General features: G+C 39.1%; 1 protein-coding gene across 1 annotated transcript in view; it reads left to right on the forward strand.

The window, feature by feature from the left end:
- Positions 1 to 16063, forward strand: part of CNTNAP5 (contactin associated protein family member 5) — a gene marked incomplete at both ends in the record, with an annotated part of 257470 nt that overhangs the window by 108052 nt on the left and 133355 nt on the right. Inside the window, 4 exons of the mRNA XM_079539329.1 lie at positions 2105 to 2252; positions 10573 to 10776; positions 12188 to 12372; positions 15588 to 15731. Coding sequence (XP_079395455.1) covers positions 2105 to 2252; positions 10573 to 10776; positions 12188 to 12372; positions 15588 to 15731 — 681 coding nt within the window. The remainder of the gene's footprint in view (positions 1 to 2104; positions 2253 to 10572; positions 10777 to 12187; positions 12373 to 15587; positions 15732 to 16063) is intronic.

Here is a 16063-nt window from a genome sequence, read left to right on the forward strand (position 1 = left end):
AAAAATGTGAGTGCTGCCACAGCTCCGACTGTGAGGCTTATTTTCTGTTGACAGTTTCATTACTGAGAAGAACAAGATCATTTCACTTGAAATATACGGGAAAAAAAACCCCTCTGAAATTATCTCTGCTGGAATTTGAATCGGGCTCCCATACAGAAAGCAGAAAGCCCTGAACGTCTTGAAGTGCTACTCGTGGCACTCTTCAAAATGTATCTGATCGTTGCTAAACTGTCATTTGTAGCTAACATTTAATTAAGTATCCCCATCCAGATAGTTTTAATTATACATTGGTTGTTCTGAAAGGAATGCCTCTTATTTTTTTGCATGAAAACTACAATAAATATGAAGTTCACAATAATACAATTTGAAATAGCAAACTCTCACAAAATGCTTTTTTTTTTTTTTTTTTTTTTTTTTTAACAACATAGTCATACCCATTAGCTACATGGTTTCACCAGTGATGAACAAGAGACTGCATTTCATGGTGTGACAGCTGTGCATGGCTGTCTGGAATATGGCTTGTCTTTCATGTCACTGTTGCCTCTGCCTCACTGTGCTGCATCCACTGTTTGGTCTCCGTAAATGTTTAATGAGTGTTGACGAATGTCAGAGGGAGCCATTTTTTCCATGTGGAGGAATTCAGTGACCTCCCTTTGCTTCACACACACTTTCATGTCAGACCCCATTTTGTCAGACTGCCCCTCTGCTGCAGTGTGTCACACAGCTACATAATGTAATGGATTATTGTGTTAAGGTTCAACCTCTACTGCCTACCTCCAACATCCACCTCTGATGTTGTGGGCCAACATAATAAAATAGGAGGCATTACTTTTGGAGCAACCCTCATGTAATATGGCTGAATATGAAAGAAATTTGTCAACCATCTGCAACCAACAGCAATGTAATCCTTGCCAAAAATAAGATCTGGTGCATAGAAAAAATAAGAGATAGGAAATGACTTGGGAGACAATTGGGATTAGGTAGCAGAATTATGTACCCTTTTCAGCCTCATAAGCTTCTAATAAAAATAATTTTACAAATCACACGTTCCTCTTTCGTTCATTAAAGTACCTGGTGTTGTGGTGATGATTTCACTAGGATTGTTGATCTTCACAGGAAAGCAATGCCAGCAACGAAAGACGCTTGCTAAACATGTTTTAGCAATGGAGGTGTGTGCTATCTTTTGCAGTCATGACCAGAAAATAAAGCTTAGTACATAAAAGGGTTTCTTATTTCTTTTCTTATTTCAAGAATTTTTAAGATAAAATGAAAAGAGCATGATAAATTTTCAAAGCATTCTGCCTTATAAATGTTCAAGAATATTTTTTGTTGAATGTAGATCTAATGAAACAATGTCTTACTGGGTCTAGTAAAACAAAAACTTTAAAATAGAAGTTTTATTCCATTTCTAATAACATTTGTGGAAAAAAAAGTGAATGTTTGTCTTTGAGTAAAAATTTAAATGGAAAGTTTCCTTTTGTTAAGTGTTAATTCTAAGTAGGGCCATTAATTCTGTCTTGCAGTTTCAGGCAATTAATCAAACAGGCAAGAAAAAAATTATTACCATTTGTAAGCTTAAATTTTCTTGAGTGCAAACCGTCAAAACTCTCATGTGTCCTGACTCAGGCTTTCATCTCTTCCTGAGTTTGCAGTGGTGTTCATCTTTCCTGTTCTTGCCAGTCTCTGACCAACCACAGTATCTCGTGGCCACCTCTTTCTGCTAACCTGAATGCACCAAGCACTAATCTGAGCCCTGTCCCTCACTGTACTGAAGGGACTGTGATTTATGTTAGAGGCTGGTGGAGCATTATGAAGAATATCCTGAGCTTGAGGAAATAGTGCCACATCTTCCATAATGTCTGCTTCCACAACTTACTTTAATAACAAACACCCTGTATGTGTTCCCCCAAATCCTGCTGAGGCACTTTGTGTGCTCTTATGTCCCTCTTCACTGTCTGCAAAGATGCACAGAACTTAGAAGAAAACTTAGCAATGAATTTAAATAATTCTAAGCAATTTTTTAGAATAAAAATTACAAAGTTGTTTACGTCCTTAATTTCAAGTTTAATGTTAAATGTTTCACCAAGGCTCTCTGTCCTTCCAGGTTTTCACAGGAAACAGCAATGCTGACAGTGTGGTTCACCACAAACTCCTGTACTCCATGAAAGCTCGCTTCTTGCGCTTCATCCCTCTGAAGTGGAATTTTGGTGGTCACATAGGGCTGAGAGTGGAGGTCTTTGGCTGCTCTTATAGTAAGTGGCTAACTCTTATCTCACACTTTCTTAAGAAGCTTTTGTTGGTGGTGTCAATACTTCAGTAGGAATCCAGCAAGGGATGAGTTAAAATGTAATATGAATTATATAACTGTCATTTCTTTTTTTTTTTCTTCAGCAGTAGTGCTTGTCTTTCTGTATGGGGATGTGTTCCCATCTAGCTCTGCTGGTAAAGCTTTGTCAGAGATGAGTAAAACTGTATGATGCTATGAAATCTCATGTCTCACCTCCTGCTTCTATGGAGGTTTGTATAGGGTTTTATTTAGGAATGTCACTGCCATCTCCTTAAGGGTAGTTTTTGCATGGGATGACTTATTTATATTTTTTTAAGGCAAGTTATCTAAGGAAAGTGCTAAGCTTGTGCAGCTAGTGTTTCTGTTTGAGACTGATGACTTTATAACTCCAGAGACAAGACAACTTATCAGCTGCTTTACAGTTTTTGCATGGTACTTTTCTTCAAGACACGGTGATGACCTTCTAAGACACCATCTGCAGCACATTGTCATGGGATCAGTTTATAAACACTGTCACTTCTAGGCATTTCAGCCACATAATTATCTCTGGGTGGTGCAAATGTATGACGTATGACCGTGTTAGTGTATGAAAGCAAAGAAAAAGGCCCAGTGTTGCTCTCAGGCGCAAATGCAGACAAGTCCCCAAGTGAGGAAACACAATTACAATATTTGTTCCTTAGGTGACTGTGGGTTTATTTCTGTTGAGGTTAAATATGACTTCGTAGTGCACAGAGACTTCTGGAGACAGGCAATGTTTTGACTGTGAAGCTCAGAGGATTAACAGCGTTTTGGCCAGTAAATTTGATGTGATGTGGAACAGCTTACCATTATGTGACACTACTGTAATTCTATCTCTGCCCATTTAGATTTAGTCCTCATCTGCTGCTCATATGTGCAGAAAAGGAGTTGTAAGATAAAAAGTGGGAAAGCTGTCTGGGAGACTTTTTGAATTTGTCTCAGCAGGATGAAGAGTGGAGTGTGTCTTAAAAGTTTTGGTGTCATGATCTCCTTGAACAGAGCGTACACTCAGATCTTAAAACCAGTGCACATGGTTTCACATTAAGGTCCTTGTTATGTGTGTAGATCCAAAAGCCTCATTCAGCTTTTTTTAGATGCTGTCTCTCCACCTACTTTTATACTTAGACATTATAAACTATTCATTACATAGTGACCTGCAATGTCCTGTGCTAGACAGACTGCTGCTTACATAAGATACCTTTTTCCAGCCACACCAATGAACATGGAAACTGAAACTTACATATAAATTAAAACTAACTGCCCTTGATGTCATCGTTTCAAAATAACTATCTTATCTGTTTTCAAGGAGCTTTTTTCCATTATTATGACCAAATCTCTGCTGTGAAGAGTGTAGTCCAGTCTTGCAGCAAATGAGACTGGAACTGAAACTTGAAATTTTTTTAGTTGAAAGCATTTTGATGTTGCTCCATGTGAAATGCTATATGGGCACTACATCCATGTCAGACTGTGGTTGTATCTTCTATGATACGAAGAAAACATCAGAGTGACTTGCTGGCTGAGTTTCTTTATGCTAATATCGTCTAAGTCTTCATCTTCATCCTGTACCCTGCAGTTAACAGGGAATAAAAATGGTTGTGGAGAATTAAGGTATGAAGTTGAAGTGAAGCAGAAAAGAAATACAGGGATTCATAAAAGTTTTACAGGGTGTTGAAATATTCATTCCATTTATATAAATGTGCCATTCAGATTTCTATTTGGCAAATTTTGTATGCCAAGCAATTTCTGTCTACAAGTTTTGTTTATATAGCTTCACAGTCTTGCCTACTCCTAAAGCCAGGCACTCCAGCATGATACAAAGATGTATGATCATTTATAAAATGTCATCTTTACTCTTAAACTGATGGAATGTCTACAGCAGATCTTGAGCTGGTGAACACCTACAAGTGCTTTTTGTATTGCTTGACAGCATACAGGCTCATCCACTGTGTTCAGTTCTGGGACAAGAAATACAGTAATAATTGGGGATTAAAAAAAAATTAAATGACAAAAATAACACTAGACACAGTGTGGTCACAAACCAGGAAGAAAGTGGAGCTTAAGAGAGAACGATGGACCAAATGTACAGCATGTCTAAGAGATGACCCTTTATGCAAGTGTCTCTGTATATGAAAGGGGATGTGAGGCCTGGGAGTAGGAACAGCATTATTATCACCTTCAAGTACCAAAAGCTTAAACTGATATAAGTTCATCAATGAGAATCTATTTCCTATTGATGCCCAATCCTCTCTACACTGTTGGAATGCTTGTCAGGCTTCAATATGTAAAAAAACCCAGAGTATTTGCTATTAAGTCCACCAAGGTTGAAAAAAAAATATTTTTCAGTGCCATGTTTGCTTTGGATCCAGTTGTGAAGCATAAGAAAAACAGAAAACATGCATGAGGAACACAGATGAGCCAGATCATGCGCAAATATTCACGTGCAACCGCTGAGTTGCACTGATAGCAAGTTAAAATTCAGATGGTGCTGGACTTTTGGTTGTCTATTCCACCTTTCAAGCAACTTCTGCCCCTAGTGTATGGTACCTGGTCTGAAAATGGTGTTGCGTTATATTGATATCCTGGGCAGAAAATTGGAAAAGCAATTATTTGCAGGCAAGCTGGAGGTCCTTTTTGTGCAAGTGGCAGCATTCTTTGAATGACTTAAACAAAAGTTTGAGTGTACTGACAGCTTAGGCCATCTGAATTTAATGAGCTGCTGCACATCTGTTAAAAATCTTGGGACTAATGCCAAATATGCAGCTGAGCACTTCAGTAGTACACCAAGGAGTGCAAAATAGCCTGTGGCCCTTTGTATGGTCTCCAACCACATCAGCTCCTTTTTAACCTTGTACATTTGAGTGTAAGATGGCAGCTGAAGGAAGATTTTGTGGTTTTGTTGCTGCATAAGCATTTTTGTAATGGCAGATCTCAGTAAATGTGACACCTTTGTGCCTGTGCAAGGCTTTGACCTCTCATTTTTTGGAGCGTGACTGTCCTCTGCTGAAAAGGTCCCAGGAACACAACCTTGTGTTAACTTTTGGCAAATGCAGCTTTCAGTGTTGACTGCTTAGCAGGGAGCAGATGGAAGGCATCCGTCAGGCCTTCTTGGTCACCAAGATCTCTACCAGGACACAGTAACAAATAAAAAATATTGAAGAGTCATATTAGAGATTAAGTACAATATGCACAGGATGCCAAAGTGGCTAGCTTAGCATGTGACTGCAATGTACTGCTGTGTGGCATTCACTGTTGTTTATTACTCCTGATATAGGTCATTTACTGTTGTGAATTTATCCCAAACACTCTTCTGGCAAACAAAAGTACTTTCAATTTTTTCTCGTTTCTTCCTGTTTCTTCCCTTTCTCTCTCTAACTGGCTACCAGTCTACAATGTTTATTTGGAACATACAAACATATATTTACCAACAAAGCTGTCTCATGCAGATGAGTGTCTTGACCTTATCATAATATGGATCAAAGCTCCTTAGGGTAAAAAAAATCACATAAGGCTGTCAGATAAACTGGAATTCACAGAGGACGTGTGTATATTGATGTTTTCTTTCTCAGAGAAACTATGTATTTCAATGAAATATAATGGCATTTATTTGAAGTTTCTGCAAAAGTTCTATCCTCAAAATAGGTACTGAAATAGGAGCAAGATGATCTCAAAAAATATACAGGGATGCTTTCTGCTCAGAAAACATAATATGTGTTGTGTTAAGTGGAAATTTCCATTAAGACGTGTGTGTATGCTTCACTGGCCATTTTCAGTGAGGAATCCAGAAGCAGTGTGCTTGCAACAGATAACTGGAGTTGCCACAGAGGAGGTGTTCAGACAAATGGCAAACCAATTGCTTTGGATGCTGGAGGGAATGGGTCTATCTTTATACTTGGGAATAGTCTTGTTAGCTTAGCACAGGGGAAAAAATCTGACACAATTGCTTTTATAGAATAAGATTTATAGTTGCGTTGAAGATGCTGATTTGTATTCTATAACTAGTTAAAGGCCCAAAATGCATCAGCAGGATCAGGGAATGTTCAGTTAACAGGCTGGGGAATCACAGGAGAAACAATGATAGGGTCTGAGATAGGGTATCTTCTGCCTTTGAGAGATGAATTTTCATTTGCAGTTCAGCACTCTGATTTCTCATCTTTTGCTCTCCTTGCTTCAGGGAATACAATCTGATATTGTGCTCTCGATGAAATGATACTTTTGCTTGATCTTTCTTTTTGCCTCTTTCTCTTTCCCTCCCCACCCTCTTGCCTTCTTCCATCTTCTCCTTCATCTTCTGACAAGACAAAAAAAGGAGAACACAAAAAGCCACATCCTGTGTGAGAGACATTAACCCAGTCTAAGACGAATACCCAAAGGAGTGCTTACCAAGAGACAGAGAGATTTGTGATAAAAACAAATCTGCCTAGCAGAACAGTCACCTTTGAGGTGCTCATCCACATTTTTCCCTTGAGATACACGATTGAGAGTACTGTGGAGCAGGAGGTCGTATTGCTTCAGATGTCCTGAAGCCAGCAAGGCCTGGACATCTGTTCATACGGAGAACAGAGTTCCTACCTGCCACAGGGAGCCAAGGCTTCTGCTCATTGATACAGGTGCAAGAGTAAGAGTTTTTATCTCAAATTGCAGCAGTTCTTAGAAGATATTTTCATATTGAGAAGTAACTTTGCTGAGTAACTAGCTACTTTTCTCCAAAATAATTAGTAGGAGCGTCTTTGTAAGAAAAAACGTATCTTCTGTTCTGCCTCCTTGTTTGTTCCTGCACAAGTAAACTCCATTCTCTTACCTTGTTTTCAGTCTGTCATCTGCCAGCATAGCTAGTCCCATAGGTTGAGCCCTTAGGTCCTGTACTTTTATGCATTTTATTTATTCTTTATTTTTATTTTTAGTGCTGAATTAACCTGATAATTCAGCTTCAACTGACTGTTTCCACCCACCCCTAAGTGATTTTAATGTTGGGATCTGTTTTGGGAAAGCAAATTGAAGCACAGGAAGTATATGAAGACTGAATGAAGCCACAGAGTCACAGAATTGTAGGGGTTGGAAGGGACCTCTAGAGATCGTCGAGACCAACCCCCTGCCAAAGCAGGTTCCCTACACCAGGTTGCACAGGTAGGCGTCCAGGCGAGACTAGAATATCTCCAGAGAAGGGGACTCCACAACCCCCTTGAGCAGCCTGTTCCAGTGCTCCGTCGCCCTCACCATAATGAAGTTCTTGCGTACATTCATGTGGAACTTCCTATGCTGCAGCTTATGTCCGTTTCCCCTTGTCTTGTCTCCACATACCACTGAAAAGAGACTGGCCTCGCCACTATGGCCCCCACACCTCAGATATTTATAAAACTGGATTAGATCCCCTTTCAGTTTCTCAGGCTAAACAGACCCAGTTCACTTAGCCTTTCTTCATAGGGGAGATGCTCCAGGCCCTTCGCCATTTTTGTGCCCCTCCGCTGGACTCTTTCCAAGAGCTCCCTGTCTTTTTTGTACTGGGGAGCCCAGAACTGGACACAGTACTCCAGATGAGGCCTTACCAGGGCAGAGTAGAGGGGGAGGCTCACCTCCCTCGACCTGCTGGACACGCTCTTTTTAGTGCACTCCAGAATGCCATTGGCCTTTTTGGCCACGAAGGCACACTGCTCGCTCATGGCCAGCCTGTCATCCAGCAGGATGCCAGGTCCCTCTCTGCGGAGCTCCTCTCCAGCAGGTCATCCCCCAGCCTGTACTGGTGCATGCAATTATTCTTCCCAGGTGTAAGACTCTCCACGTGCTTTTGTTGTCTCTTTTCAGTGAGAACCAGAAAACCAGCATGTAGTGCAGAATGAAATTGCATCTTGTATTTTAGTTTTTTTACTTCTGTAGATTTTCTTAGACTTATAATATTTCTTATCTTTGTCTTTCACAGGTGAGTTACAAACATATGCGTGTTCTAAATAAATACAAACACTCCAGTTTTCTGCAATAACTACTATATTAGCGCTGGATCTTCCAGTTTTTTATAGGAAGACAATCATTTGTTGTCATATAAACTAATGAATTCTGGATGCCAATATTAGCATATATTTGATATGTTCACATTTTATTCTGGATTATTTGTTGGCTAGTGTCTTCACAACTGATAATGAGTGAAGGAGCACTTACCAGAAGCAGATTTCCTGTTGTACTGTACTTTGTAAATGTTGAGGTCAGAACTGTTCTAGAAATTATGTTACGTTGTTAGAGCTTAGAGTTAAGATTTTAAATACAAACCTCTTTACATGTTAGTCTGGTTTAAAATGTAAAAAAGGAGAAGAAAAATGGAAAATAAATCCCAAACTCAAACAAACCATTACTAAAAATGAAAGTACCGTTAAACTCCAAGGAGTTTAAGAACTCTCAAAGGAGCTTAAAAGACTTAAAATCAACATCTTTAATACAGTTGCTGACCTGGAAGTCTTGATTATTTTACATGTGGACCTTTAAGTTATTTTTAAAAGAAAATAAAAAACTGATTGCTTTAGGTTATCATTAAAACATGGTTTGCAAACAAAGATAGCCTTTACTTTTTCTTCTTTGTTACTGCAAAGATATTCTTTGTCTTTACACATGTATTCCCAACAGTTTTGTAGCATGGTAAATGCTTGTTCAGATTTTTTTCTTCCAATGTCCTTTAAGATTTTTCTTAACAAAGAAAAAACTAATTTACAGAATTTACATATTTATAATTTATAAGTAGATACTTCATTTGTAATTTGTGACAAATTAGATTTGGATAGACTTAGAACTGAATTTATGCAGGTTGCTCCGAAAGGAATGCTTCCTATTTATTTCCATGGAGAGTACAGTGGACACAAAGAGCACAATAATGCTATTTGATAGAGCAAATTCTCAGTTACAAAACACTGTTGCAGCTATCTTTCAACATAGTCACAACCATTAGCTATGCATTTTCATCAATGATGATTAAGAGGCTGCATGCCATCCATGTAAAAACGTGCACTAGCAGAGATGACCAACTGTTTTACAGTTGCTGTAACAGCCTCATTGCTAGAAAAATGTTGGCCATGCAATCAGATTTTCATTTTGCTGACATCCACTATTTGATCTCCATAAATGTTCAGCAAGCGTCCATGAATAGTTAGCGGGTGCCATTTTGGAGGAATTTAGTGATACACCTTTGCTTTATATGCTCTTCCATGTCAGACAGCATTCTATCAGTCTGACCTGTTGTTGCTGTCTGTTGAACAGCAGTAAGATGTAACAAGAATATAGTAGGGAAGGTTCAACCTCTTCTGCCATGTCAGCAACATCTGCCTCTGATGTTGTGTACGAATGTAATAAAACAGGAGGCATTAGTTTTGGAGCAGTCCTTGCATACATCAGTCATATTTCACTATGATGCCTAATTTAAGAGTACCTCAAATTTTCTGGCTATATATGGAGAAAAAGAAAATAAAATTTTCCAAAAACATATTTCACTTAACATACCATTTTGTTATGCAAAGAGAGTATTGTATTCTTCTGTGCTGAAGGAAATATTTATTGGAATTGAAGAGCTGATAGTTTGTTTCCCATCACTGTGATTGGGTTTTAGAGGCTAGCTGAAGAGGGAAGTATGTTTTCAAATAGGATTTTCAAAAGTGTGTAATCAGTTTAGGTGCTCAGTTCCCATGAAATCCCTTCAAAAGTTTTTGAATTGATATTTGAACAGTTCTGCCAGCATACTCAATTTGCATGCAGAAATATGATTGATAAAAATCCATCACAAGCATGCAGCCAACCCTAGAGGCTAAGATGGTGCTTATTTGGATGCAAAGGTAGATGCAGATATGGCCATGCAAAAACATCTCACCAGGCATTTCTGAAGGTACAAAACCTTGAGTGAGAGCTCATGTAATTCAAAGTAATGAATAATATCCTGGGTGTGTTTAAGAGACAAACAACAAATGTGACAAGGAATGCTCTGGAGTTTTGAATCTAAAGGAAGGTTTGTTTTAAAAAGTCAAGAGACAAAACAAACTTCACATGAGAAGGAGGAGGAAAGGTGCAGAGTGCTTCTGTTTTTTCATAGTGTTTCCCTTTCTCCCAAACAGAGCAAGAGTGCTTGTAAATGGATGAAATGTTGTATGGTTCCCGGGTTGCACAGCTGCTATGTATGTCCTGTGGATTTACACTTCTGAGAATACCAAGCTCCAAGCAGTAATTGAAACAATCCTGAATCATTTTGGTCCTTCTCCTGATGCTGTCTCTTCTTCATTTTGTCATCTTCTTTTCTCCAGAGTCAGATATTGCAGACTTCGATGGCAGAAGTTCCCTCCTCTACAGGTTCAATCAGAAGCTTATGAGCACGTTCAAAGATGTGGTTTCCTTAAAGTTCAAGAGCATGCAGGAGGATGGAGTCTTATTCCATGGAGAAGGACAACGAGGAGACTATATTACCCTGGAACTACAGAAGGGGAAGCTCTCCTTGCACATCAACCTGGGTGAGAGCAATTAAGCTTGCTGGTTCACATATTAGTCTGACAAGGATTGCCTTAGTTTTTGTTGTTGTTGTTGTTTTTTCTTTGTTTGTTTTGTTATATTAAGCACAAACTAGAAACTTCAGCTCAGATCAGTAGTGATTCTATGGCTTGGAGTTCAAAGGGTTTATTGTCTTTTTTTTTTCTTTTTTTTCTGTTTTGTAATCAAAACTTTGCAGAAAACACAGAAATGAAATGAAATATCTTTGATCAAAATATTGTGTACTTGGATATTGCATTGTTTCTAGAGATGGTTGCTGTTGAGTACTGTGAATATCTGGAAGACTATCACCATGTGATCATGTTGGGTTGCAGGGGCAGATGAAAGACTGGATTAGTTTCTCTTTGTAGAAGAGCATTTGCTTTTTCCTGGTGAATGTACTAAAGCACTTTGATGGCAGGTGCAACTGTAAGTAGGAGTGATCAATCTCTATCCTCTAGCCTTATTGCAAAAATCCTAATTAGCTTCAGTTGTGGGAGAGCCATGGTTATTGTCTCAGCAGTCCTTGCTAACTCACATTTCTCATACTGATTTGTCCTCTGCTCCCAAGTGTTTCATACTGGGATAAGAATAAGATATAGTTAAATATATTGTTACTGTTTCCTCAGGAGAGACTATGTGAATGCGTCATCTCAGATAAGAGTTATTTTCTTTCAGCAGTAGCCCCAAATCTACAGATTTTAGTCATTTCATATTCTCTGTGTGCATTCATGTGCCACGGACAAGGATTTTGATGTCTGTTCTTCAGTGTGCTTGCACATTGATTGGCAGTTTTGGAGCAGGTCTTCTTTCTATTCTGCTGGGATATATAAAAGGACACACACTCCTTTTCAGACCCTCTGATTTAAGTGTTTAGACATACAGCCAGCCAGAATACAGAACAGTGCTATAAATCAGTGAGGTTAGGGCCTAAATATTTTTATGATTCTTGATCTAAATTTGTGGAGATCTGGAATGGGTTTAAGAATCTCTTTGAACTAAATGAAACCCTTGCATTTATGTTTCTCCATTGATTTGTGATTGTATTGCTTGTTTTTCCTCCAAAAATAATCATATGCAATATTATCATTAAAATACGAGAAAAACACATAGTTGCAACTGAGACATCAGGTGTAGCTTTTTTGTGTGAATAGGCAGCAGATTTTAGTGCTACAGAAAGGGGAGCTCTTAAAATACCAAGGAAAGAAATGTCTGTGTACATGCAGGTATAAATGAGAGGCCCAAAGAACCTAAGGGGGAAGCTTTGTGAAAGATCTGTTTCTGGACAGGATCTGGTTTGTTTTTAGTAGCACATGAGCTCATCTTGAGCCCTAATTCTTTAGATGAGGGCATTGAGGTTACTCTGGTGTCTTACGCCTGTTTCTTCCCCTTCAGGGGATTCCAACCTGCACTTCACTAACAGCCACACCTCCATCACCCTGGGCAGCCTCCTGGATGACCAACACTGGCACTCAGTTCTCATAGAGCGCTTCAACAAGCAGGTGAACTTCACAGTGGACAAGCATACTCAGCATTTTCGAACGAAGGGGGACTCGGATTACTTAGATATTGATTACGAGGTGTGTGAAACCCTTTTAATGAAAATCTGGGTGTAAAATGAATGTGATGAAAAACATCCACTCAGCAAAGCTGCTTCTTTCCAGCAGAGATCTTTATTTAATGTTTTCTTCCCAGAAAGCTCCTTTAGCAAGCATAAAGTACATTAGTGCAATTCTACATGTGACAGTCTTAGTAAATAAACAGTCTGTTGGCAAATACATACTGGATTATGATTATATTAAAATTAAGCGAGAATTTGATCTAAATCTGTATATCTTCCTTGGTGGGGATCTGGCTTCTGGCCAAATCTCCAGGGAGAACTCCTGTATGCAGAAAGAGATTCTGCCATCTCCAATATTATTTTAATGGGACCATTGAGCACTATCTCTGCATCCTCTATCTGACTGACATGACTAGGGGAATTCTGGCTCCGGGCTGTGCCACCACCATACTCAAATGATTCTATGTAGAGATGAGCAGGTAGAGACCACCCCCTTCCTTGTAGAAGTGGGAGGCCCTGACAAAAGCCATTGAAAGATCTGGCTGTGACCCAGGCCCCTTCATATTTAGGGGTGTGATTCTGAGCATACTGGTGAACAGAAGAAACATCCTTCCCATCAAACCCAGTTGTACTCCTCTGTGATGAGGCCGAAGTTTGGCAGAGAGCAGCAATTCAATGCTTATGGTTCATAGTGAAAAATAACTAGAAAATAAAAAACAGCAACGCTCTTAAATCTACATCATATCTATATGCAAGACAGTTCATCATCTGCTCTTTCCACTTATACACACCTACTTGCAAATTATACATGTTCATTTTTATCCCCATGTGCTTGTCTACCAAGTTTTGTTAGCCCTCAAGGTCATGCTTGCACAGTCAGAGCCATCACTCTGCCTGGATCTGTTGAGGTGTCATGGTTCATTTCTCCGAGACCAGAAGCTTCCTCTCTGCACTTTGAATTCATTTCTCTACAAAGGATCAATTCCCAGTGCATGTTAGTGACAAATGTGGATGGCTCAGTAGCGGCAGGTACTCTGCTCCTCTCATGTTCCAGCTGAATTTCCCCTCCTTGCATTTCACAAAGCATAGTGAGGAAAGTAGTACCCATCTCTGTTAACTAACCATTTGGGTAGTAACAGCTTGAAACAGCTACAGACAACACTAACCAGAGTCAAAGCTGTATGTGTTTTTAAGGTGAAGTTGGGAAGACCAAACAATTAAGTCATCAGCTTTTCTAATTCCAAAATCATAAAATTTCTTGCTTTCTGCTGCAAGATTGATGCCAAATTGGGAAAACTCAGGCTCCAATGTAATTGGCAGAACATTTTTCCAGATGTTCTGAAATGGGAAGCATATTGAAGATCTTCAGCAGAAATAAATCACCATGTCAGCACTGACCTCTGTGGCACTCAGTCCTGGCCCCTGGTGCTCAGTATTTTATACAAGGTGTTTTCTTCTATTTGCACTGATATGGTCTTTCAATTGAACATGACACCAATATATTCTAATGAAAGTTTATCTCAGCACACTTTGGGGATTAAAGGCCTTACTGAGGGTAATAAAACCATTAGTTTGGTAATTAAAATTATTACCAATCACAAAGAAAACAATTTTCTTTATAATGCACTGGTGTAATTAATATTGATTTTTCTTCTGGTTTTGAAACCCAGTGCGGAGTCTCTAAACAGCAGATGGAAAGAACAGAAGAACATGAAAGAAGGAAAGTATGGTGCTTTAAGGAAGAACTAATGTTTCTCTCTGGAAAAAAAAAACATTGCTTATAACATAGGCCTGCATGCCAATAACAAATTTGCAAATGATGCAAAGTAGCTGTCTGTTCACTCTTTATTTCTGCAAAATTATCAATTAATACAACTGAGGCACATGTTCATTAAGGACTTGTTTTCAAAGAAGTGCTATCAAGGTTATCCAGGGAGATTTAACTTGCTCATGTGTCCTGGCTTGCTAGATGGAGTGAGAGGAAAAATAATCCCCAAATTTCCCTTTACTTTTGTAATAATGAGCTGAGGCATTAGGAGTAGCAACCGAGGAATAAGGTTGACCAGGTTCCAGCAGCCATCAGCATCTGTGATACCTCACAGCACTGCTGTGCTGAGATTGATACAGTAGGTTTGGAGCATAGCTCCCAACATGCTGAAAACACTAAGAAGTGTGGGAGCTGCAGAATCCTCTCTTGCATTGTATCATTTATGAAGCTGCTTCCTGCAAGGGGAAAATGAAGGGAAAGAAAAGAACAAACAAGAAAAAAAATGAGAGGTGTAGCCAATAAGATTTTGCAAAAAAAGCTAATTAGAAATGAACTGTGTGTCTGGAAAATGGAAATATGCTTAATGGAAGTTTTAGGCTTGGAGTTGGTGTTGTGTTAAAGGGCAACGTTCTGAGTGATGCCCAGTTTGGCACAGGAAGTCCAATTGTGTTCAATATATGAATGATCACGATTATAGATTCACGAATAGTACAAATAATTATTTTCAATTTTCTTTAGGAACATAATGGGATTGTGTTCCAAGGATTTTTAAAGCTTTATTGACTTACTTTCTCTGTGCCCTGTAAAGTTTTAGCCCTCCTCTAAAGTGATTAGTTGTTACCGTTGTTACCTGTGTAATACTAACATATTCCAGTACTTAAAATATAAAAAATCTTAACTTTTGTTTGAATGTGTAACCTGCAGTACTTTTCCATTACACTGCTCACTCTCAAATACTGTGTGCAAGCCCAAACCACAGTGAAATTTGAGGCAAAACATTTGCAAGATGTACATGGGGTAGTCTGTGAGCTGAAGCAAGAACTGTTCAAATACTCGGTGGGTGGAAAGGTGTGACTCCAGTTCACAGGTACTTCCATTGCACTGTGGGAATTTTATTTCCCTATTTCTCCAGCCTCCTATTGTGTTTCCTGGCTGCTGTGCTTTGCTGCTCAGTCCCCTGGTCAGAGGGGCTTGGAGTCCGAGTGTTTCTGGTGGAGGACTAGTTGATGAGATGCTGCATAATGGCACATGAAAGCCTTTTGCAAATGAGAGAGCTCACTGCGGCAGCAGTGTTTCTCAAACAGCTGTAATGCTACTCTGTGTAATTCCCATGCTGAGCAGCATGTGCTCTACTCTGTGCTCAGATGTGATGCTGTAAACATGATTTGTCTCTGAGATAATAACCCAATTGTCTGTATGGAGCTTTTGGTGTGGTAATTAAATGCTGCTCTTGTTCTTTCCAAAAGCTCAGCTTTGGAGGCATTCCTGTCCCAGGGAAACCAGGAACCTTTCAGAGGAAAAACTTCCATGGCTGCATTGAGAACCTCTATTACAATGGAGTCAATATAATTGACCTGGCAAAAAGGCGCAAACCTCAGATCTATACTGTGGTAAGAGACAGTGCTGTTTACTTTCCTTCTTACTTCCCTGCTGTCGGTGCTGCTGGCTGTATTGAATGAATGGAGTTCAGATTTAGATAGCTATCGCATATTTACTTTGTTAAAATAGTATTGCTGATGCTAGCAGTCATCTAGCTCTGACTGCTGTTGGACATGTTAAAAGATACATGTGTAAATTAATGAGTTTCTCTGACTTTGCAAGTGTATTAGAATTTGTTTGGAAAAACTTTTTACTTCTGCAAGATGAAAATATATCTTTCTGATGGCATGAGAGGTAACAGAGTTTTTTGTCTGAATAACTGAGATAAAAATCTTATTTTCTG

The sequence above is a fragment of the Tetrao urogallus genome, assembly GCF_951394365.1.
Source record: "Tetrao urogallus genome assembly, chromosome: 8".
NCBI lineage: Eukaryota > Metazoa > Chordata > Aves > Galliformes > Phasianidae > Tetrao > Tetrao urogallus.